Below are 26,913 nucleotides of genomic sequence, written 5' to 3' on the forward strand. Positions count from 1 at the left end.
ACTGGGAAGATGCTTCACCAATTGCAGCAATTAACAAATATGTCAGTGAAGCAGAAGATGGAAGTTGTACAGATGACCACATACATCTCTCATATGAGATACAAAGTTCAAAATGTAATTTAAAATTTTTTCTTTACAATCTACCTGTTCTAACGTCCCTTCTAAATCACATTTTAAAGGGCAAATGACACCACAGAGAATGAGTGACTGCCTTTACATAATTCTTCCAGGTATACCAGCTTGATGAAAGAGTAGTTTGTAGTCTTCGCACCATTTTATCAGTTTAACAAATGTACAAGAAAGAATCTAGATCAGTGAGAAGACTTATTTTACTGCTATAGTTCCAAAAGGAGATTGGAAAACCTTCAAAGAAACCATCATTAGTAGCATAACAGTTTATATCCCTGCTCAGAAAGAATGGGTCAGTAGAGCAAAATTTAGAAGAGAACAACAAAAAAATGCAGAAAAAGCTACTGGACAAAATCACACACTCAGTGTTTGAAAAGCATTTTCACCACCTCAAAGGACTGTAGAAGGTATATTTTCCAGTCAAACAGAATACTACAATTAAGAAAAACAATAACAGGAGCTTACTGATGACACTAATTTTGCAGTGCTTTTAATGTTTTAGTTAAGCACGTGAATGATGGTACAAACCAGAGCCTGAACAAGAAGAGGCAGAGACTTTCTCAGCCCTTGGCTTCCAGTCCTTACCCACCAGTTCCCATTGCAGACCTCCACACTGCACCCGCAGACTTTGTCTTTTGACTGAAACTCATTTCTCAGTCTCAGCTCCCAGCCTCTTGTCCCTGTTCTGCTTCTGCTCAGCAACCCTCACATGTGTTTTCCTAGCACATCACCATACAGTTTCTCACTTCCTAACTGATTTTGCAATTCTCTCAACACCTGTGTAGTCTGCCATCTTTTCTCTTCAGCAGACCTGTCCTGCAATTTAATCTGCCTGGCTTCCTCACATAGCTAATTTCACTTTTCCCTGGGATCATTGTTATTCAGCATCTTCTTCCTTCCTTCCTACACCTCCCCAGCCTCATTATCTTGCAGTGACAGTCTCCTGCAGGTTCCTCATCCCCTCCGTATCTGGCTTTCTGTCTTGCCGGTGCTTTTTTCAGAGCATCCAAACCAAACCCATGTCCCTTTAGGGACCTGTTAGGTTACTTGACCAGAGCATCCAGACCAGTCCAGCCAACCACTTCTCCTTTCTGGTCTAATCTCCCCCAGTTACACCTCTGCATCTCAGTGGTACTCCAGACCCAAAGAGTCCCCAAGCTGAGGTACGTAACTGCACAAAAGCTCAGAGAATGAAGTGAGACAGACAGGAAAGGACTTCCTGAAGAATTACTGTTAGGCATCGACAAATGGCAAACTTCCAATAGATGATGAGATTGAGGAGTACTTGGCATACATTGTTAACAGCAGAAAAAGATACATGTTCAAAGAAAAGATCAAAACATTTCACTTTGAATAAGAAAACATTCATTTTTGTAAATGCCTTTTTTCAGAAAGGCTAAACACTGTTTTTCACTTGCCTGCAGGGTTTTGACTTCAGACAAAAGCAGATAGCTGGCATAGATGGTTTCAGCCAAAATGATTACAGTCTTGGAAAACTTGCAACTCACTTGAAACACAGTTTTGCACAGAAATAATGTATAATACAGCCTGTGCTATCAGCTCTGTCAGCAGTGTTAAAGATCAGATTCAGGTAAGTTTTCAATGGCAAAAGCACAAGGATATATGCAACTATAAATGTTATTCCATAAGTGATATACAACACAGTATATGAAAATCTCTCTTCCTGAAGCAGAAACACTACTGTTAAAGGAAATGCTAGCCCTGTTTCTTGTCAGCAACGGAAAGTCAAGAAAATAGCAGCAAAACTTAGCCAGCCTCATATGAGATTGATTTCTAGTGTCAAGCTCATAAATGCAGAGAAGAATTCTCCACAACTGTTGTAGAAGGAAATCTGACACCTTTGTACATGTAAATCCTGCTGCTGGTTTCAGAGAAGCTGTTGGAAGTTAAATAATTATTTCGGCTTTAGATTCAGATTCACAAGTATAATGCTGTAACAGATAGGGACTGAACTACGAGACAATCAAGTTGTATCTACCACAGTAACCTTGCATAAATATTCTGTTTTGCGGAGATGTTTGACATTACAGTACAGAGCATTTAACGACTGCTTCTGCACTTCCAGCTCCCTAGCAAGCAAGAGGTAAGAAGGGTAAAAGATTCTGGGACTGTAGCCCAACATATTTGCCAGTGTACAAAACTTGCTCAAGCTCAGAAGGCTGTGGAGGTGTCAGGCTCCATTCTGAGCTCTGCTGCAGATTACCTTTGCAACCCCTGGCTTGTAAACTTGATCTGAATACAAATGCAGTCATACAAGCTGCCTGAGCACGTGGTGCTTCCAGGGAAAAACATTCGCCAAAGGAAGGAGATGTGCAGATATTATGGAGTACATTACAATCCTGATGGCACAAAAATGTTAACCCACAGCTCCTGTTCATAGTTACTCTCCCCCCCCCCCCAAAAAAAAGCTAGACCAGTTTCTTTGCTGCAGTTTCACATATGTAATTCTCCAATAAACACCACCTTCCATGCTGAAGGCAAGACTATTGCTGTTTGAATTGAGCAGGATACAGCAGTGAGAAAATCTGTAAATAACTACCTAGGTAAAGACAGAAATACTTGGGAAAAAAATCTTGATTTCTCAAGAGTGAGTGATTTTTTCTTGGAGAAGGAAGTATGTCATATGCAGATTGTAAATGTCAAGTTAAAAGGGCTAGCTCCCCACATTTTATCTTGTTAGTATCCTACACAGTTCTGAGAATATGCTTCTTTGTGTAAAGTCTGTAAATATGGAAATCTGTATTCTTCTCTTGATTTGTACTTGAACTTGATTTGCACACCTGGAAAAACAAATCTAAATGAACAGCCTGAATAAACTCAATGAGCAGCCTACCTTGCAGCTTCATGGCTGCATTGTGTTCCTGTTATTTTTTCCGCTAAGGCTTTCCCTTAGAACTGGCCTGTCACTAATTCAGACTCAGTAACTGAAGTTACATTCTGCTAATATTCATATTTCAACACATACCCTGTAACTAATTACCAATGACACCTTTTAAACTCCTAACAAATTGCAGAGGCTTGCATCTTTTTTTGTTAATTACAGCAAGATGAACACAAAAACTTCACTTGGTTGTAGAGCATTGCACCAGCCTCATGCCTAATAGAATTGGAGGTGCATTTGCACAGGTCAGGTGAGCAAAGCTAACAGCCACCTACTTGTATTTGGTACAATATTAAAAGTGAGCATCTTCAGCCCTACCACTGCATCAGTGGAGCAGGTGCTCCTAAATGAATAGTGTGGTGCAGTGGCCTGAATGTATGCAAAGTCTGAGTAGGGAGAAAACAGTAAATTATGCACACAGAAAATACAAGGGGAGATGTTCAAAAAAGATCTGACAACTGTGCACAGCTAAAATCTTAAGCTTTTCATTGCATTTCAGATATTACGAGATGTGAGTCTGAATGCACTCACATAATTTACACTTAAGCTGTGCTGCTGAATAGAGCTGCTGCTAGTGACACTGAGACTGACTCATAGGAATGTTTTGTTTGAGCGAGAAGACGACTGCTGTGCTTGACTGGCCGAAGTACCATATGTCTCTAGAATAGCACAGACCTACTTTGTCCTGTGATTTGCTGTCAGGGTCTAGAGAAACTTGCCCAGGTGGTTTGCTGATTCAGTATCCACAGTTGTGTTACTCTGAAAGTCGGATGAGTTTTTAAAGAGACCATATGTGAGTAATCAGCAGCCCAGTCTGCCTTTTCACAGCCCCTTCCTTGTAGGTAAAACCAGGATGGAACAGTAAATATGTAGTGACATCTTCAGAGACTTCCCTGCTTTCACTGCAGAAATGCACGAGTTCTATATGTGGCTCTGGATGACATCCCCTGATCCTCCATTTCCCAGTTATACGTGGCTTGTACTCTTTGAGGCTGCTTGAAGAAAAGGAAAGTGGGGCCTGATCCCTCTGACATAGCTACAGGAAGACTCTGATAATGAAATCCAGTGGGAGCTGAGTCTCCCTAGTGATGACTTGGCTTATTGTGACACTGGGCCCTTTGCACATGCCAGAACGTTCTCCTTAGGAAGGCACTCATAATAAAATGGAAGAACTCTCTGCTTGTTTTGCCTCTTAAGTGGAAAGGTCAAGACAGATTATTATTTTAGGACTGCATATCAGATCTTTTTGACAGTTATTCTAATGTATTAAACTATAACTCTGGGGTAAGGAAATTGGATGTTCATACCCGATGTCAACAGAAGCCAAGCATCTCATGTCCTTAGGCTCTTCCGAAAACCCAGCATACATTCCTCAGCTAATTGAAAGCATATTTTCTTTAACAACAGCTTGCAAGAAGTACTTATTTTTTCTCTGTGCAAATATTCCTCTGGGCTTTGTCTTATCACCACATATAAAAATATACTGGTATATGATGGTAACAAAATTTCCAAACATATGCAAAAAAGACAATAAAATTAACAATGAGGAATCATACTCAAAATACTAAAATAGCATCCAGTTTAAGGTAGGTATGTTACATGAGCAAAGATTTACTTCACTCTGACAAGACTGATCCTGTAAGAAAATCTTAAAAGCTTCATACTGAACACGCCTTCTTTACAGAATTCTCACAGTTATCAAAATTATGAACTTTTTTCTTATGTTCCCGCTCACATTAAGAAAATACTTTTAAAATAGAAATTAATAACTATCAACCTAGAATGCTTCCTTTTTCTCTGTTGTGCCATACAAAAGTACAGGTTCCACTCCCTAAATATAACTGATTATGATCTCACAGGGCCATTTATGCTCCATTACACTATTACAGTCTTTTGCATTCCTGAGACATCTGAGGGGGAAAAAAGCTACAGATACCTACAAAAACATAAATGACATTACTGATTAATTATTTCTTCATAGCAGCAGATTGTAGTACATCAGACCTGGTGGTTGATGAGGCTTACTCTTTATTTTTAATTGGTAAACCAGAAATTACAACCTTCAGGCAACATCATCATCCCAGAAATCAGTAAAAGGCAATCCCTTTAAAAAACAAAGAAACAACAACAACCAATCCCAAAGCATAACTGTTGAGGATAGATGATGCAGAGAATTACTGTTCATAGTAGTACACTTTTGTCAATGCAGAAGTCATCAAAACTGTAGCACCCCTCTGCCAGCAAATCAGAAACAGAAAGCAATGCATCTCTACTTGTTGGCCTCAAAAATATTACATGCTCAAAGACTGTAGGGTTACTTTTTCCATTGAATTACCTGTCCCAATGATCTCCAGTCCAGGCTTGCACTTCCAATGTACACGTGCTGTTTATCTACAATCCAGAAAGATGACTGAAGGCGTCCTTCATTATACGCTGACATGTTCATATATAGCACTTCAGCACCTAGAAATTTAGGGACACTACAATAAATAATACTGTTTAAAAGAAGTTGCAAGCATTAAAATGAAGAAATTTCACATTCTGTGGTCTCAGCTATCTGAGAGACATAGTTAAGCATTAAGGCTTAAAATCAAGGGTAAAGTGTCACTATCCCACATTAGACTTCATTAACATATATTTAATTAACATATAAGGGGAAAAAAAAAGGTAAAGGGAACATTCTCTTTGTTTATTGTCTCCCATTTAAAATCAGGTAATTGCTTTTTTTCTGTATGTTCCTAAATCCAGTTTATTTTTAAAGATCTATTCTGTAACACAAACCTGCTACGTATCATAATGACCTCTGAAATAAAGAAATCCTTCCTGAAAAGCAAACTCAGCTCCTTTGCTCTGCGCAGTGCTTTGAGCGCCCAGCATACAGCGGGCTGCCACATGGAACAGGCATGGGGAATACGAGGGAGTGAGGAAGGAAGCAGAGGCCTGAAGTACACTTAAACTGCTTCGTTCAGCTGTGACACCAAACCTGCTGATCTGAATGGCATGGTTTTTATTAGGATCATGGGCCACTGAAATCAACCTGCACATGAGGAGGTAAAAGCATGTTGGCTCCATCACGAGTGAAAATGCCTGGATCAGCCCCGTCAGTCTGTTTGCAGCACTAAATCCAAAATATATTTGACCTTAGGTAAGTTCAGGGGATTGTTAGCACCATGTTTTTTCAGCGATATTTATTTTTAAGATTAGGTGATTGATCTGAATTAATTATTGCCAAGGGTAATTTACAGTAACCCAGTGTGACAACTAATATGAGACTAACTGATGAAGTGAGAGTAGACTGGAAAGCAGTAGCAGTGCCAGCACCTCCCAATAAGCATTCCTGTGCTCATCAGTACCACGCGTTTCCATCATGTCTAGAAAGAAATGACGACTTTAAAAACTCCAGGATACTTAGGGGAAAAAATAAATATATTTTTAACTTCTTATTTCTGACTAAGAAATATTCTGAATTTTAAGCTGTAATTACCAGAGCTAAATATTCCTTTTATTCCTTTTGTTCCTTCTACAATTTTGAAAATTGTCAATCTCACTTGAATGAATGATTCTAGAAGTTCAGGCACCAGGAAGAGAAAAAAAATCAAATATGGTGAAGCACCAAACACACAATGCAGGACTTTGAGCAAGAAGAAGAACATGCCTTGTGGTCTCTACATTCATATGTACTTGGCACTAGCCAACCATGCTTCCAGTTTTTTCTAGGTATCACACATCCACATTCTTCAATGCTAGGAAAACAAAGGAAAGGCTGGAAACAAAGCATTACCCCTTTGAGCATTTCTGCTTTCAATCCATGCATTAATGAGTAGAATTATGCTAATGAATGAGATAACGTGTGTGAAATGGGAAAGAAATGAGAAATTATTATTGGGGCATTAAATGGATTAGATTGTTTTCTGATGAATAAAGGTGATTCCTCCTACTAGCTAAGGCAAACAATTCTGGAAAGCACTGAACTTCTAGCTGCATGTCTGAAAACTGCTTAAAAATCAAGTTTAACATAGCAGTTCACTTCAGTCAAATTTTCTTACATCCTATTTGCAACATTAAACAAGTTTGAATTTAGCACCCACAGCCCACCTACAGCAAATAGCTTATAAATGAAGTGTTAGCATTTTTGTATAGGAAAGGTAACACTGTCAACAGAAACAATGGTCTTCCTTCTCATAACTGAGAGCCTAAAATAAAAGTCTTTTTAAAATATTCAGTACTGAACAAGAATGCTGATGGCCAAATCCACAGCAGTAAACTATTTTACCAACAACATGCACATTAAAAACAGTAGCCATGATCAGTAACCCAACACAAAATTCTGGCTATAAGACCTAAGTAGCAGTTCACATATTGGTATGATCACTGGGACAAGACTATCACCCTAAAATATAAACTTAAGTTTAAAATTACCAAAATAGTGAGTACAGCACGCAGACGGTACTGCTGGCACACATACAATTAAAAACAAAACCCGGAACCCAATTTATTTTCCTCCAGGAAGCAGCCCACTTACAAGGTTGAGGAAACAGTATCTCCAAGTTAATTAAAAAAAAAAAAGTCATGTGTTGCAGCAGCAGCAGCTGTACAGCCTATTACAGCCCTTAACTTTTGATGAAAGGAAACATGCATCAGTATTGATAATTGCCTCTGTTCTAGAAGCCCTTGAGATGTTTTGTTAAAATACGCTTATCGGGCCTTCAACACAATCCATCATCCCTAGCACAGCCCAGGTCCCACGAGGAAATTAAACTGGACTGATCAATATGAGAAGCCATAACAGAACTCTTTATCATACCGCAGCCTCAGTTACACAAGGCTGGGTCTACTGAGTTCAACCAAAAGGCACAATTTGTAGGTTTGATTGCTACCATAGATACCAGACTCTTAGAAAATAAATCTAACTATTTTGGTTCACTAAACATTGAAGTGCAAGATGAGAGCTTAGAGAAAAACAGTGCTGTCACTCAGAACTCAAGTGGATTTCTCATGAAACTGTGCACTGTAAGGGTTGGTTCAGAGTGCCCCTTTCCTGCAGGAAGAAAGAACACTGTAGGATAGGTATCAAAGCACACTTTAAGTGTCAGGCATTTCTCCGAGTACTCTCTCTTGCCCTAATTGTTGCACACTCCAGAACAGAGCAGTGACTGAATCAGGTTGGGGTGCACAGAGAGGCCCCTGCCCTTGAACACCTGGGCTTTCTGTGAGGCAGGCTGCAGCAGGCCAGGGTGCACAGGGCTGCCCCTCAGCCTTGTTCATGCCACAGACTGGAGGGGGTGAACAGAGGCTTTAGATCCTACATCTGCATGCAGCCTGGAATAGCACCAGGCTGTCCTGGTACAAAGGCAGTGTCACCGAGCCAAATCAACACTCCAGTGGACACAGTAAATTGTTTTTATAAAATAACCAGAAAGAGCAACTGTTTAGACTGCTGTTATCTCGGCAGCCTTGAAAGCAAACATGCAAATTCTTAGCAGTGCCAGTAGCAGACCAGGCTCGCCCTGGAGCCAGCGAACATAATGCCCATGGAACAGAAGCTGTGTTGCTTGTACTGTGGCTAAAATTGGCCTTCTGTCCTCACAACTTTCTTACTCTCATCTGTGATGTTTTTAAAACCAAAGACAAGAAGGGAAAGGATCTATGGATCAAGAGGAGAGCAGACCTGGGAAGCGACAGCGACAGTGAGGGGTGACTCACCACAGGCAGAGCGGTGCTGAAGGCCCGAGAGCCCTCACCTCGTTGGCCCTGATAGAAGGGAACTGCGCAGCAATAAGAAGATGGCAGGAAGAACAGAGATACGCAACCTGACAGCACATGTTGGGAGTGTGTGTGGTGCAGGACAGCAGGATGGGAGGCAGGCTGGGTACAACTGCTAGGCAGAAGAGAGCTGTAAATGCGGACTTTTTAAGGCCCCTTCTTCCCCATCTCAAGGGAACAGGACTGTGACACAGGGGTGTGCAGGTGGTGGGAAGGGGCAGCTGCACCAACTATTGGTAGTCTCAGGATGTGGGGGAATTGGTGAGAGCTCCCAGCAGGGAAGGGAGAGCAGGATCCAAGGAAGCTTTAGTACACTATATGAGCCTGGCCAGGGAAAGCAATGCTGCTTATGGCTCTTTGGAATATTTGCTGTTTGAACCTGGCAAACATTCCTGCCCCACATCCAATCCACCATGCATCCACCCAGCCACTGCTCCCCACGTCACCATGCTGGCCACAGCAGGACCAGCTGCTCTCGTCGAATTACCCATCTTGCTGTCCCTTCAGTCATCGCCACGTTGCATACCCTTTGCTCATGGCACTGTTGTTTTCCTCTTCTAATTCTATGTATTCCCAAGCAAACATACCAAGTAACATGACCTTTCAGAAGGAATCTAAGGGTTTGAGCTATGGCTAATTTGCTTTGCACTGCTGCTGACAGTCACTTGGCGCACAAAGAGATTCATTTTGATGCATATATTTTGGACAGTGGCCTCAAGCTAAAGCCAAGAGCGGGCTTACCCAGTCCATACCAGGAAATCTAGAGCTCACAAGGCACACATACACTTGAGCACAGGGGTGCTTGAGCACTCACATGCGGATGGGAGGCATTACACACTACGTACTGTGCCGCTGTTGTGCCAGGGAGCAGCTGCCCTCCTTCATCTATTTTGACTTTTCAGAGCAGCTGCGATGCTGTTAACGTGCAACTCAAAGCTCAACAAAAGATCCTTTATTACCCCTAAAACCTCAAACTTACTTTTTAAACACAACTTGCTCACTACGAAACATGAACACGTGTACACACATCTATGTAGATGTATATATTTTCAAAGTGAACACTTCCTTACGTTATGCAACAGATGCTTCCATTTTACCTACTTGCTTTCAGCTACAAGACAAAGTACACCTATAAATAAAAATCAGTTTCATTATACTGAGACAGAAATCCAGAATTTTCTGTACCCTGCCAGGTGGCAGAGTAGCTGTCCTGTAGTGTACAGACACAAGAGACCCCGGCAGAGGATCAGCTCCCCAGGAACATTTCTGCTTTCTTCTTAACTGATTGCAAAACCTCTGGAGTTGTTCCAGAAACTCCATTAGTGTGACCTGCCAGTGCTCAGAGGAGGACAAGTACAAAAGCAAAGGAATGCACAACTTGACAACACAAAGTTGTTTTTGCCTCTGAATGATTAAAAGGCAAAATAGACTATCAACTATTTCTTGCTCTTTATGGAATATTGGATTTGAAATGTAATTTAAAAGTCTGCCTGGTTGCAGAAGGATTAATGATTCAGACTAATATTACGGAGAGAACACTCATGGACTTTTAGGGAAATCTCTGAAGGCAATACCTTCAGTGCAAATCAGCTGTTTTGCTTACATACTCCCCTGTTTCTCTCACACATACCCCTCTTATTGCAAACAACCAGGACTGATCCTGACATTCTGGAATTATGTGCTATTCACCAGTTCAAACCCATAGTAATTAAAACAATACAACATCAAACATCCATTATCTTTAGCAGCTCCATATGCGACTGCCAGGTACATACAAAAATGAAATAACTGTCACACAAAGAAATTATGTTCTAGTACAAGGCCAATAAAACCAAGAGAGTCTACTTATTACAGCTAGTGTTCACAACACCTTGACTTTGTATTGCCCGTCTTAAACTGTAGCAAACTGCCTTCCAGGCAAAAATGTCTTTTTTCTAAGTGAAATTCCCACTTTCTGCCGATGTACAGTCAAACTACATGCACACACAGCTTCTCTAAACATTATCAGTGCAGTAAATGGGTCTGCTTCTGTTTGAGACTTTATAGTGGAAAATTACTGGATTGCTTGCTGCCTTACTTTACATCATATTGTAGTTCCTGATACAAGGGCAGCTTTGAGGAATTCAGCACACGGAAAAAGAATCACCTGCATCCCCACAGGCCCCTCCAGTCCATCACTGAGAGATGTGGCTGCCTGCAGTAGCCCCTAGAATTGAACTGGATGGGCTCACAGGCCCAGAGCTGCGGTGTGAGTGGTTCAGAGCACACAGAAAGCACACAGCTTTGCTGGCACACTCCCAGCCAGCTCTTGTGTCCAAGCTTGGCTGTAGCTCAGAGGCTGCTAGGAGAGCTCTTCCCTGAGCAGATGGGCTACAGTCAGGGATCTCCTTGCAGAGATATGGGCGTGAGCAGAGAGGCCTTTGCCACTGTCAGTTGCCTTCCCAGCCCCCTCTCCAGGCACACAGCCAGCTCCTTGGCTGCTTCCCTTAACAGACCATAACATGCTGCTAGGCTAAGGCCCGTGTGATTAGGGACAGCAAACATCCATGTTCACCAGTGGGTTTTGCTTTGTTTTGCACATATTTAGTGATTAAAATAATTTACATGAACCATGATTCTATGATTCTACAACCAATGCAACCCCAGAAAATGCTCGATCCTGCTTTTTTAAATTAACAGTAATAGAACACATCTCATTTTCAGTGATTCCTTCCTTCCAACACCACCTCAGCTGTGCCCGAGTCACTTTTTGGGCATCCAAAGAATGCACTGGATCAGAAAACAGATTAGGTTAAAAAAATAAGTATATAGCAATAAAAAAAAATGAAGAACAATCCAACCAGGCCCAGTTCACCATGTAGCTGTGAACAATTTATCTGACAACTGAAGGCACAGCACAAGGATGGGAATGAGTGGCTTGTGATTGGCTGTGGCAAGATGCAGGAACTGCTTTCTACCAGAGCTGCCATTTAAACATATGCCCGTGTGAGCAAAGTCGCAGTGCCTCTCAAAACCAAACGCATTCACGGTGCCATTTCCCAGTACAGGTTTGCCTTTCACCTCACATAACCACTTGCATCACACAAAGTAGATACGAGGGCAATACTGGTATTTGATTGAGGTGACATTTCCTGCATGCTTACACAGTGGTTCAGATTGACATGGAAGATCCAGAGAAGACTCATCAGGGGATGCACGTGTGTGCAGTTTGCTCACAGTATGTGGAACAACAGATTCTTGAGAACAAAGGAAAGGTCAGAATTAATTTATTTCAATTGCTTGTTTAACTGCAGTGACATCTTGGGAGCTAGTTAGTTCCCAAGGCAACATTTATCCAAATACACCATAACAGTAGTTTCCAAGATTTCAAATGTCAGCCTTTGTTGCTTGTCCGCGTAATCAAAATACCAATTTCTCAGCTAAGTACATTGCTCTGGACAGGGTTCAGCATCACAGCATTACAGCTCTCACCCATGTGAATGCATTTTACACTGACTGCTGTGCCCTTTGATTTATTCAGCAGAAAACCTGACAAAAACCCAAAGTGTTTCTTTCCATGGCACAGGAGCGATGAAAGAGAGGCCTGACAACATTTCTTTGTAAAACCCACTCACAGCAACTAAACAACATTTCTGATTCACTGAACAAAACACCAGAGGTCCATTTTAATACAAGGTGGGCAAACCATGCCATATATGACAGTGCAGAGAAGGGTTAAGAGATCATTTATAATACCATATGTTTGAAGGGTTTTTTTGTTGTTTTGTTTTTTTAATCATTTGCACTACAAGGTTCTTTCCTTTCTTCCTATTTTGTCTTCTAAAATCCTATGGTGCGTACTTGAATTTTTAGGTAAGAATTTCATCTGTTATTTTAGAGTTTTATATGCCACATTTTCCAGAAGAAAGCAGACAGAGTCTGTAAGATAACTATTGTACAACAAAGTTTGATAGAATATATATCTATAATTTTAATTTCTACACTTTTTTGGCCTTCCTTTGTTGGAGAGTGTGCTGCTCATTTACTAGATGAAGCTATAAAAGTGATTGCTTTAGAGATTGGGAGAAATAATTTTCTTAGCTGATTCAGGCGACAAAGCATATTATCGCTTAAAGGAAGACTATTAACTATCAATAAAAGCATTTACTAAAGCTAGATTGTGACTTTTTTTCTTTGCCTAATTATAAATGCATGAGTTTTTACTGTAAAAGAAAGCTATTTTAAATGTAACAGAGATTAGTAAACTCATGCACTTTCCATTTTCAAAGATCCTTTACTTGGATTAGCATTATGAAGAAATAGATTCCTTTATGTATTTCCTAGATTAAACATTCTAGAATTCAGGGACATTTTTTCATCTTAAGCAAGGAATGAGAATCACGACTCTCCAGGAATGAATATTTCAGGATTCAATCCCTTAAAAAAAAAAAAAAAGCAACTATTTGCCTCTTTTTTTTTTCAAAGCAACATTATTTCATTCTGATATTTATATATCTTCTAAACCTTTCAATATTATCATCAGCCACTTCTAAATGTTAACTGCTCATAACCCAAAATGTGCTCTTCAGACACCTGCAGTTCTGCTTTGGATAGTGTTAATTTCCTTTCCATCAAGGAGAAATCTTAAATCTAGGTGAGAAAGTGTACTGCAGGACATGCAAAAAGATGAAGGCAGATTATACCTCCACAAAGGGCAGTGTTCTCTGGTTCTAAGATGCTGCTTTTTATTTTTTGTTAATAACACCTTCAAAATAGAATTCATTTTTTTTCCTGCGCTTGCATTAACTGATGTTCTGAGCAGCTCTTAAGTATTATCAAAGCTACAAAAGCCCAGGATGATGGAGCCACAGCAATTTAAAGAAAACAGAGGCACAGCCAGCACTAATCTGGGTCTGTTAGTGACACAGCCATTTCCTTTTACTACTCATTTCTTTCTCAGCATCTTTCCCTAACCCGTTCTATCATCCTGGCAAATCAGCCTTTAACTTTTCTATCTTTTTTTTTTCCCAGATCACTGCTATCAGAGTTCCAATTATACTTTCATCTACTTTGTCACAGGCCCACCAAGAATGTGCCTCTTACTAGCATTCTTTTCCGATGTTTTTCTAAATAAATTAATCAGTTTTCTGTTCCTGTCCTCTTTCATCTGGTTAATTCCTCATTAAATCATAGAACGATTCTCATAGATCTACCTTTTATTCCATCTGCCCCACTACTTTTCTCCCAACACCATTCTTCACACTCTCCCACTTCAGCCTTAGTTCATCATTTCGCTCTCGCCCACTCATCCACTGCTTCATTTATTCAGTTTTCCATTCACTTAAGGAACATATCTTATTCTCTAACTACGTAAGTAGCATGATGCATTGTACAAGCCTTAACAGAAAAGTTTGTGGAAAGAATTATTTTTTCTTGGAGTTTTAAGACTATTTACAGTTTTGGGGTACGCAGTTTGGTCCTAATTTTATTTTGCATTTGCTAGAGCTCCTGCAAGTGTTAACTGAGGGTATACAATTCTAAGGTAGTCAGATTACTGGCAGTTGTTGCAGATTAGGACTGGGAGTGTTTTATTGCTTTCTTAGTCCAAAAAAACACCTGAAGCTGGGTCTAAGGTTTTTAAAAGAATAAAGCACTTCCTATAGTTTCTTCTTTAATAGAAGAAAGTATGCAGAATAGACTCTGCAGCTCTGCTGTAGCTGGCTCAGCTGTGTCACACATGATTTACTATTGCCTCTGACCACACTGGATGCATTTCTGAAGGCTTTAGCATTCTGCTTTGGCTACAGAACTGCTTCATGCACTAAAATGAAGAAATTTTAAAGGGACAGCTGTACAATTCCCCAGTTGTTGGCCATAAGTAGAAAAATCCACACAGTGTGCTGAGAAAAAACAGAAAGTACGTAATGAAAAAATACTTTGAGGAAATACATAGGGGATGCAAATCAATAGCTTGTCAGTTATCAGCTTTTTAACACAACTTTTATCTGAACAGCCTATTTGAAACATAGAAAGCAAAATAAAAGGAAGTCACAACTCCACAGATTCTGTCGTTAATTGAGTGAAGGGCACATACACTGCACAGTCAAAAATTAAGGAACAGCACATTGAAATCACAGAGGAGCTTAGTGTCCTGAAGGACTAGACCACAGGTATCATCTCATTTCTTCTTTGTAAACATCAGCAACTGTCTGTGAAGGATGACAATAAAGATCTAGTGTTACTCTCTCATGACACCTTCATCAACCAGGTCTGTAGAAATTTCCTTACACTGGAATCCTTATGAACGTGAAGTCAGAAGATAGCACACACACTTCTAGTCCCAACAATCACATCACAAACTTGATGCCAATCCCTTCAAAGCACTCACTCTAAACTGCAGGAGAAAGCGCTGTCATTATTTCAGAGGCTCATCTGAATTAGCTATCTGAAGGGGAACCCTGAGGGACTAGAGTGTAAGAGAAAAGATAGAAGGGAAAAATCAACTAGATTCAATGAAAGGTCAAACTGACAGCAGTTAACAAGGTCACACACAAAGCACAGGAACCAGTTCTGCTGGGGAAGGCCTTGGAATAAAGCAGTCCGCTGCTGAAGGACCTTTCTCATGTGTTATGAAAAGCAAAATGAAGCAAATGAGGCTAGGTTTCAACAGAAAAAGAATAGCCTCATATTTTAAGCTGTTTCAAAGTACTGAGAATTCCCAGATCCCACAGTTGATGTTCCACAGAGTTGCTCTGTATGAGAGAAGGCAGCACAAGACAGCTGCAAATTTCATATTTCAAAGAATTGATTTGAGCCCTTGGGGTCTAATTTTATTCACTGATGCATGCTGAGTGCTACACAATCATAAATATCTTTAAAATCACAGAATCACCAAGGTTGGAAAAGGCCTCCAAGATCATCCAGTCCAGCTGTCCACCTACCACCAGTATTTCCCTCTAAACCATGTCCCTCAGTGCAACACCTAAATGCCCCATGAACACAGTTAAAAAAACAAACAAACAAACAAAAAATCCCAGATTGTGCATGTCACAAACTGGCATCAAAATAAGTGAATGTCTTGGCACTTATCTCTGCATCATTTATTCATATGTAAAATGGGAACTAAGCTATTCCTCCTTTCTGATAACTACGAAAGTTTATTCTTGAATAGTAATGAAGCATACCTATTTCAGCATTAACACCATAGCAAAAAGAAAAAGTTTGTCTACAGATTAAGTCTTGATCAGTGCTCATTAAGCAAAAGATGAGACTGCACAATGAAAATGATAGCAAGATAAAATACTATACACATGCTTACATCATCATAAGTACCCCTGCGCATTAAATTTGATAGTGTCCAGTGGGAAGAAGAGTGTCATATTCAACTGACATCATAGCTATAAACAGTTTAATGGCATAAAAAGAAATGATATGAAGAACGTGTTTTTTTCGTACCATAAATTACTGTTTCTCATATTAAGGAATGCACAAGTGAAGTATCAGCTCTTAATTTATTTTGAGGAATACACAGCATCGATTCAAGCTGCAACTATCAAAATGTCCTTGCAAGGATGACCACTCTATACTTAATCTTGCTATCTTTGGAATGCTAATGCTTCCATCTCTCTAGGCCCTTCTGGTAATCCTTAATTTCAGGAAGAAGGCCTTCATATTCCAAGGATGTATGCTACAAAGAAATCAAAGACTAAAGACAAAAATCTGTACTGGTTTCCTGGTAATACTCAAAAACATTTTAACAGAGGTTCAGTGTTAACATAAAATATTACCAAAACCCATCTCTCCCAAGTGATGATGCAAATACAGTTATAAACCAGGCTAAAGAAGAATATTAGTTTTTAAATTGCATCCTTCCATAAGCATATTTGTGTTCAAGAGATCAAAATATTTTGGAAAGCAGAAAGGAAAGAAGATAGAAAATGAAAGGAAATACACTCGGATAAGCTAATTGTTGAAATAAATAAGAAAAAAGATTTCAAGAAACAATGGATATTGAAGCTGCAGAACATTGCTACTTAGGTAGTGGTTTGTGGATGACAAAAAGGCAAACAGAATCAAAAGTATTTGTTGAAAGATCAAACAAAATGACAGATTTCTAAATTCCATCACAAGGGAGTTTGGAAACTACAGATTGAGGAAAAAATATAAAGGGTAAGAGTATTTTACTCCACATCTTTCCATTATGCTTCTTGCATAAGCATGTGATTCTGATTATTGCACCAAGGCAAACAATATACCCTCAGTTTGTTTCTATTATCTTACGGCTGGAAAAAGTTGCTCAGTGACCATTTGCATGAAAAGTGTTATTTTTGAAAGACACCATAATCTTAATAACACACTGCTGACATAATTTTGAACCTTAATATAGATATTATATTGGCCTGTAACTTCACTGGTATTTTTCACATCACTTTGTATGTATACATAGCTCCTTAGATTAACATGACCAGAAACAGAAATCTGTTCCACTTTGAGTGATGGAAGTGACTATAAATTTCTGCACTAGATGTTAATATTTGTTCACTATATACACTTGATATTCTGCCTGAAGGACAGAAAATATGCTGAATGTACTCTCTGCCAAGTGTCAGCATTAGAGATAATCACTCCGTAAGAATGGGCAAAGAGGGATGGAAATGATGGAGAGTAATGTAGAGACATTATTCTGAGATCTTTACTTCCAGATGAAGTACTTCAGACTAAGCTTAACGTAATTTCATTTCCAGCCACTAGGCTGTATAAAAATTTATAAAACACCTTAGCACTGTAGAAATCTGTCATTACTTTAAAAATTAATGCATGAAATCTACAAAAAAGTTGGATGGGCCCTGGTCAGCCTGGTCTGATGGGTAGCAACCTTGCCCACAGCAGGAGGGTTGGAACTCTATGATCAAAGCACAGTTCTAAGTCAGTCAAGTTTCAAGTGGACAAGAAACATCTATGATCTGGATGAGCAGACAAAATTCATCAGAGAGAAAATATACTGCTTTCTTTGGATCCCTACATAAAACATCATTGGCTATCATCATCGGGGGTTGGACTCGATGATCTCTGGAGGTCCCTTCCAACCCCTACAATTCTGTGATTCTGTGATCACTTTTTGGGATGAGATAGCACTAGTGTTTTTGCAACTAAGAGAGAGCACGGGGTGCCAACACTTCCACAAGGGGAGCACAGCTACCTAACAAATCTTTCCTGAGCTCATACAGTCCTGGCAGCTCTTACCAGCTCTTCCAGTAACAGTAGGTAGGAACTTGCATGCAATCTATATGTTGTGGAAATGTCATAACTAATTTTGTCTAATGCCATCTGTTATTGGTTTCTCTGTGCCAAAAAGTGTCAGTGATTCCAACCAATATTGTCATACAAAAACCATTCATGCAAATTATCAAACAAGATTTGGAGACATTATCTGTGGTGTGAACCTGCTATGTTGGACCTGAGTTCTCATCACTAAACAAAAGCAATGTGACTGTTGACAAAATGGCTGGATTATCAACACTTTTAACTGTTCTGGAAGTTACAAAACACAAGCATGCCCACTTCCACCAAATCCATGAATACACATGCATTAGTAGCAGTCTTAAATGCAAATAAATTTGCGAACTGCAAATATGTACAAAAATACTGATCCATCAACTCTGAAAGACTTTTTCAATTAAAGATTTTAAAGCAGAAGAATTATGACATTGTTTCTACTAAACATCTAGCATGTTAGAAATGTCTTAATTCATGATTCTGAATTCATCAAGTCAGATGTATTACTACTACTATGGTTCTTTTAAACAGTGGCTACAGACACTGGAAAACAAATGAGTGATATTGTATAATGCAAAACTGCACATTACACATACATTTCCTTCATAGAATCACTCAGGTTGGAAAAGCCCTTAAAGAGCATTCATTTCTAAATCCACAGAAACAAATGTTGTAGAACTTAAAATTAGACTTCGTCACCTGCATATCTGGCTTCCGTGGGCACCAAGCTTAAATAAACCTCTTCCCCTCTCTCTCTCTCTTGAAAACAAGCCAGTACAAGCCAAGGCCCTGATTGCCTCTAGAATTTAAAGATTTTTTTTTATTTATAAATTATTAAATATAAATATAATTAATATAGTTTATTGGCATAACAGCCACATACTACTAATTTTCTATTGTTAGAGCACTCTTTAAGGCAGACCATGCCTAAACCTTCTTAAAATTGGTGGGTTTCAGATCTGTAAGACAAAATAAGCTGTTTCACACTGCAATCTACTATGGTGCCTATTTTGAGGATATTTATGCATCTGATGAAATTTTAATCCCAGAGCTGGCATTGTTTCCCATAGAATATTAAACAAAAGCTGGACTACAGCACCTTCTGTTTTTGAGCTAAGACATCTAAACTAGACAGTTGGCAACGACAGTAGAAACTATGCCGTTTACCTCAACAACTCATTCAGAACTGCACAGAAGGATCCAATCTCTGACCAAGTTTCAAAATCCTGTCCTGTAACCAGAAGCTTAAAATAATTCTTCCAAGTTTCTTTCAGAATACGTGAGGTTAGAAGGACGAACAAGGCAGAGCAAGGACTAAACATCAGGTTTCTTCTATCCCAAATAAACATCATATTCAAATGAAGGCAGAAATTTCAAGAATTTCTGCCAACTGTTAGAGCTTAAATATCAAGGACCCAGATAGATCCTCCTCAGAGAGACATATCTTCTACATTTTCCAAACTTTTGTGATTACACTCCTATTTTATGAGGTTAAGGATCTTCAATACTGGCTCAATCTGATTTCTGTCACATGTCTGGTAAGGTAGATAACTCTCTTTCAATTTGAAAATTTACAAACTTTTAGATGGATCAGGATTTTGAACCTATTCTTCCACAATTCAGGCAGATGTTCTGTGTCAAAAACATTTGTCCATTTATATGCATCTCTAAGATGTAACAGAAGTTTTACCTGCCCTCTCTTTTCAGTCATGATTAATAAGGTTGGACATGGCTTGGCTTACCTTATATTGCAGGATCTAGCTCCCCAGCTGAAACAAATGAGAAACATTTCTTATGAGTCCTCATGGGATTTAGGCATAAAACCAATGCTGAACACTTCCTTGCTATCAAGACTTCAGTGGATGTGTGTACACTTAGTAACATAAAATGAGTCAAAGAAGTTTAAGTGCCTAAATAGAAAGGTGTTTCCCCCCAGAACAGCTAAACAGGAGTTTCTGCATATTAGTGTGTCCAAATGTTAGGTAGATATTGAATGTCCAATGTGAAACTGAATTATGTGAAACTCAGATACAAATTGCTTCCTTCAGGAGGACTCACCCTTGATCCGCTCAAAGGACCCTACTTGTTACTGAAAATCCAAAGATGAAATGAGTGTGTTTTTGGTAGTTATGAATTTTAAGAGATGGAGCTCGTCTCTATCACCCCTCCTTTCACAGTTTTACAGAACCTGGCCTAGGAAAGATTGACTGATAAGAAAACAGTGGGGCTACAACTCCGTTCAACACCTTAGATATAGCCATCAGCTGGGTTTCAGCTCTCAAAAGCACTCTTTACGCTCCCATGCATCAAACATCCATTAGCATCCATTCCAGTTTCCCACTGAATGAAGTGTATTATTATTTTAGCCTTCACACTGTTTTTTACATTGATTCCCAGCATTATCTTTACATGAAGAGGGACTCAAATGCTACTTAAATACATAAGTTTAGGTTATTCTTCTATATAATGCAACTATTAAAGCAACCCTTTAAATGGAGCTTAGACCTATTCTACACACCGGAGATAAACACATGAGACTGCACTCATAGGGGCCTACCTACTTTCTTAAAAACTCCCGTGGTTTCTCTTTCATAATCTGCTCAAAGTCCACTGTCCACTTGTTTGGAACATTTTTTTCTAATATTAAAACCAAATATTCTAGGCTGAAAATTTAAATTTAATCATGCTTTACCCAACCACCTGCCTACAGAAAACTGCAAACTCACCCAGCTCTCCTCTCCCTCCAAGCATATTTTATGTCAATTTAAACTTATCAAAATGTGTCCTTGCTAGTTCTGATGGATTTGTCTTTTCCAAAGAAGTAGTTTTCTCCCAAATGGAGGACTCCACATTCCTAGGACTTGCATTACACGAAGGCTCTAGGCTAAAAAACAGCGCCTAACTGCCAGCATGTTTCCTAAGGAGAAACTGGACTGAGGTTCTCAAACGTTCTCCATCTTTCGACAACAAAACACAAGTTTTTCAGTCTTCCTATAACATATTAGAACTATGAAATCACCTTCCCATTCGCTCACACCTTGACATAAAGAAAAGGAATGTGATTGTGGTTGAAGAACTAACATTCCAAAAGCCTGACAGCTTTAAAACCAATCTAGGCCTTAAGTGTGCCAACAAAAGCAGATAGAATATGGTTTTACAGACATGTATGTATGGATATATACATATTTAAGATACAAAATAAATAAACACAATTAAATATTCACTACTGCTGTCCGTTGGGGAACAATTTCATTAAAACAAAGGTAAAGAAAAAAAGCATTCAAAAACACTAAAAATTCCAAAGCATTACATGAACTTGCAGATCAAGTCTGTCTAAACCAAGTTCAAGAACCAAGTGGTTCTGCCTCCACTGTCAACTGCAGCTACGTGTTTCCTATCCTTATGTTGTATATAACCTGTGAGATAACACGCTGAGTAACACAGAAATCAAATGCAAATCAGAATTATGCCAGTTAAAAAATAAAAAAATCAGTCTGTAGAGCAGCCAACCAGCCTCCTGTCTGTTTTGCCGTATGAGCACTGATGCAAGGAAAAAGGCAGGGATGGCCAACATATGGTTGGGAGGGCAAAGAGCAGCTTGGGATCACGCAGCTGCCCAGATAGATTTGATTTGTCGTAGAATGGCAACTGCTAGTGTTTGCAATGCAAAGCGTACAAATAAAAGCTCAAAAAGCTTACAGTGCTCCAGTTTTTACTAATTTATTTGTCTCTCTACAGTAATATCTTTTATCTGTTTTTCTAATTTGGTTGCATCTAATCCTAAACAAATGTTCACAAACTACTCAGCAAGTCAGAGTATCACCTTATGATTAGACCCTGCCATATTTAACACAGAGACTTCATATGATTCTTCAGTTTCAGCACTAAATTCAATAGCTGTAGGTTAAATTAGATTATTATTATTATTATTATTTAAATCTTATTTGTGAAAGGGACAGAGTCCTCTTTCCATATCTGCCACATCAAGCACTGACAAAAAGCATTCCTTGCAAATATATGAAAAATGATTTATGAAACAGGAGTACTGGGGAAAAGGAAAAAAAAAAAAGAATGAAGCCTACAAACTGAAGGAAATGCATTGGCATGCCTTAAAAAGTGTTAATACTGTCAGCTAAAATAATATTGTAATTAGCATAGAACTTAGATTCTGTGCACGTAAGAATTGATACAGCAACCTGCTAATTGAAAACAATGCCACTCATGTTACTGAGGCACAAAGTCTGGTACACAGTTATGTGCAAGGGATGGGAGGGTTACAAGAAATGTTTCAATCTAGTAAACCAACACAGCTGAGAAAAGGCTAAAGCAATAACCTTGAAAACAAGCATTAATAAGGTACTGTCACAGCACAGGAAGGATAAAGTGTTTGTTTACACAGTGAGCCAAATTTTGCCTACAGCAGGCCTACCTTTCACAAGACAGTCATATACATACATGCATAGTATTTATATACACATGTGAGAAAGCAAATACAGCTTTAACTAAAGAGAATCAAGAATTCACCCTAAATCTGCCTGTTATTAAAAGTCCTATAAAAATAGAATCATAATTTATATGTTTAGTGATAAATTTGACAGTGTTAGAGTTGGGAAAACATACTCATGTTTGCTGTTGCTTTTTTTTTTTTTTTTAATGAACATATATATTTACAATTATGATTATAAAAAACAACTGCCTGGATCTAGCTTTTGGTACCAATGCTGGAATTAATAATTGCCAGATGTCCCTGAGAGAGAGAAGCAGCAACTGACCTGCCTAACAGTGATGCTGCAAGAAGCAATTCATTAATACTGTATTTGCAGAGCACTCAGATACCACAGCAAGAAGCACTACCAAAAATCCTATGAGGAAATAAATCACTCTGTATGCAGTGCAGGATCTGGCAGATGTGCAATAAAGAAAGCCTGGAGACATACATTAAATACGAGATAAAAAAAGATTCTACCCATTATCAACAGAGATAATATCCCCTGAATGAGCATCTTCTCCCTCAGGCATTAAATGCTTGATGTATTCTCATTTGATACAATGGAAAAGACTTCTTATTAACTAACATGGTAAGATTACACCAAGTACCAGTTATGTATTTCATGTAAAATATAGCATCAAATAATGTAATTAAAGTCTATCATAGATACATGTTCTGGGGTTAGTATTTCCTCATTATTGAATGTCTAATTTTGCAACTAAACAACACTCCTGCAGTGCAACAATCATTAGCAAATGTATGCTCTGTAGCACTCAGAGGTTCCTATCACCACAGCTCGAGGTGTGTTGGCTGAGTAAATCAATTCATGCTTCACAGTGCATTTGCTGTGCTGTTCCTGGAATCAAGCTACCATTTTCTACAGTTAGCCCAAGTCAGTCAGGATAGCAAAGACGTGGCAAGGAAAAGATCAAAAGTGGTGACAAAACTTACAGGTTCAGTGCTAGCTCAGATATCTGTACAAACATGCTCACTGTTCTGTAAGTTACTCTATTTTACTCTACACCACTTCAGTTCTGCTCTTCTGTCCACGTAAACTGAGCTTTGTCTTACTCCATCAGCTCAAATCTGAAGTCAAAGTTCAATTTCCTTCTCTGTCAAACAGCAGGGACAGGAAGGATGTGTAAGGAGAACTTTGGGATGCACTCCTACGATGGAAAGATCTATCAGAGCTACTTTCTGCAGTACATCAGAAATGGGGTGAGGAGGCAAGAAGACACCACTCATATCTGTCCACAGATATGAGTGATACCCCCCCCCGTCCCGAAAACAACAACACCAACAACCACCACCAGAAAAACTGCATGAAGCATTATGAATGATCAAGTTTATTAAGCAATAACTTTGGCTTTTACATTGGCCACTAAAGTCAAAAGGGGCACTCTACCTGAAGATGCATGATAAGGGAGACTCCCTGGGCTAAGGAAATGCATGTGATGTTTGACTGCGCCATACTTAAAGGTTCTCAGGTACCATTTGAATAGGCACAGCCTGTGGTTGATGATACCCAAGTTAACACTCATTCTGACCTCAGAAACCAGCCTACACAGAGTAGGGGCACAGCTCATTGGTGCTGATCATGCAGACTGGTGAAAAGAAAGACAAGGCTCTTCCACAACCTATGTAATAGCAACTGTATCTTGCGTTCACCAGGACAGTCTGCCAGTCCCATTCTGCTCTGCACTGCTGTGGTCTCACCTTGAGCACTGTCTGTAGTTTAAGGGGTCACAATACAAGAAGGACCGAAACCAGAAACCAGAAGGAAGAAAGGTCAGAGAGCATCCAAAAGAGGGCTACAAAGATGGTAAAGGGTCTACAGGGCAGGATGTATGAGGAATGACTGACGTCCCTGGGTGTCCTCAGCCCAAAGCAGAGGAACTGAGGGGAAGCCTCTCCGATGGCTGCAGCTCCTCACAGGGAGCAGAGGGGCAACGCTGAGCTCTGCTCTGTGTGACAGCGACAGGGCCTCAGGGAATGGCATGGAGCTGCGTCAGGGGAGGGCAATGGGGGTTGGGGACAGGTTCTGCACCAGAAGTTGGTGAGCATGGAATGGGCTGCCCAGGACAGTGGTCATGTCCCCAAGTCTGCTGGAGTTCAAGAAGCATTTGGACATCGCTCACAGAAATATGAGCGGTCCTGGTGGAACCTTTGTGGTCTGGGTGGTCCTTTGTGGAACCAGGAAAGATACTTGTGGGTCCCTACCAACTCAGGATATTTCACAATTCTACTACGTAGAAATGGTCTGACTATTTCACACGATCTCCTTAGAAAGAAGATGACAGTTTTTGCTTACGTAGCAAGAGGAAGGCAGGCTCTGGAACGTGAGAAACTCCCAGAGCCAAACAAGCTATGTAAATGCTTTCTCTTCTCACTACTACTTTAGCCCTGGCCACATGAATATTTGCTGTTTAGGAACAACCAGCTGAGTATATAGGTTGGTGAAGCGTGAAACAGTACTTGGACCCTCCTCTGCCCAATTCAGATAGACAATTAAGTCTGACCTTCTAATTGAAAGTGGCATGTCAAACCTAAGTTGTCTCTTAGGAATGCAGAACCAAATAAAGATTAACAAGTTCCTGGGAATAAGAAACAACAAACCAATGTAAATGTAAGGCAACAGAGCAACAGAGCTGGCAATCATTTCATCATCATTAAGAAACCTTAACAAAAATTCAAGAATTTGAAGAAATAAACTAAAACACAGAATGAGGAAAAGCATTCGTACTGAAAAAAGCAAGAATTTACAATTATTGATCTTCAGAAAAGGTCAAAAGTAGAACATGGGTCTAAGAGCATGGCAAAAGAAACTCACAAGGATTACCACATAAAAGTTACTCTGATTCTCAGAGCAGCTCAGAGCACTCAATTATATCGATCCCTTCATTTGAATACTCTAAAATTTCCTGTCTCAGGAATCTGAATTAGTCATAAGGGAAGCTGAAACTAATAAAACAGTAAAAGCCTATGTTTTATTTGCTTACTCAGCAAGTTAACAGATCTAATTAATTCCCACAAACTGACATAAATGTTAATGACAAATGGTTTCCTTTCCTAGTTAAAGTTCTTGCTCATCTTTCTTGGAAAGGGGATTATTTATTTATTTATTTATTTACATTTGATATTCTAAATAAATGATAACTAAAATATCAATTGTGAGGTACACCAATATAAACGTACAGGTCCTACCCTTAATTGCATTTGACCCTGTGCAGTTTGGGACACCAAATCACAGGCGAATTAAATGACTTTTTAAAAGAAGTTTCATTGGTGTTGATATTAGAATAGACATCTATTTTTCAACACATCAGAAATATATGATTCCTTATTTCACAGATGTCTGTCAAAGCTGATGTAGCCTCAGTTGTTATCAAGGAATCAGTATCACCTTTAGTCACGCAGCAAAAGTAATCAAAGTCCTGGAACAGGCAATGTCATGAAGTGACAAGTCTCCACAATGATTACATTGAAATAACACATCTGTCTTCAAAAAACATGCCTTCAAAAAACTTGCCAGTCTTGATCAAAAGGCAGTCCACTATGTGAAACGGGACTTCCACTAGTAATTTTTTGTTTTCCTTTCCCAGACGGGAGATTATAAGGAACTTAAACAAAGATTAATTACAGTTGGAAAAGGATGTTCTTTATTCTTTGTCGTGCAATGACATGTTATGTTACAGTGCTGGCACAAGTAGTAAACACTTAACTTGATTTGTTTTTAGAATTCCCTTTTTGATCCATATATTAAAGTAACCTGTCTCAAAAATGATGATTATCAGGATATATAGATTACCTATTCCTTTTAAAATTTATCCTACCATTAAAATCAAACTTTTATCAGGATATTTCAATAACTAAGATATTTTTATTCAAGAGAAATGTGTGTGAGGTTGTCAAAATTCTTAAGAGATCCTAATTTCTTTTAGCATTTCTTAAATCCTCTTCAATTTTATTATTTTTTTAGACAGTTTTACATCAAGGAAGTTTAGTCATGTAGCCTCAGTGTGTGCCTCGTCTTTGAACAGGGATTTTGAATTTCAAAACAATCCTTAGGAAAGTAGGCACGCACATAACACAGAAACCGGTGGTAGTTGGCTAAGTCTGACTAAAAGTATTTCCTGTGCTTCAGAATCATCAGTAACATAGGCATGTTTTAATTAATTATTTTGCTTTAAAGAGAAAACTACCTTGTCCCACAGGGTATAACAGCAATTTCTCAGGTAACACTGCCTACCATGTCCAAATGCTATAGTGCATTTAAACGCCTACGTAAACACCTTTTTAACCAGCGCAAATGGCAAATATCTACTCCAGCCACAGTAAGAGTTTCAGATTTTTTATAACTATGAATCAAAGAAAA

General features: G+C 39.1%; 1 protein-coding gene across 1 annotated transcript in view; it reads right to left on the reverse strand.

The window, feature by feature from the left end:
* Nucleotides 1-26,913, reverse strand: part of PLD5 (phospholipase D family member 5) — a 159,200-nt gene that overhangs the window by 28,985 nt on the left and 103,302 nt on the right. The window contains exon 5 of the mRNA XM_042892100.1: nucleotides 5,367-5,494. Coding sequence (XP_042748034.1) covers nucleotides 5,367-5,494 — 128 coding nt within the window. The remainder of the gene's footprint in view (nucleotides 1-5,366; nucleotides 5,495-26,913) is intronic.

The sequence above is a fragment of the Lagopus leucura genome, unplaced genomic scaffold (assembly GCF_019238085.1).
Source record: "Lagopus leucura isolate 7727_CA_CO unplaced genomic scaffold, USGS_WTPT01 Super-Scaffold_73, whole genome shotgun sequence".
In the NCBI taxonomy this organism is placed as follows: Eukaryota; Metazoa; Chordata; class Aves; order Galliformes; family Phasianidae; genus Lagopus; species Lagopus leucura.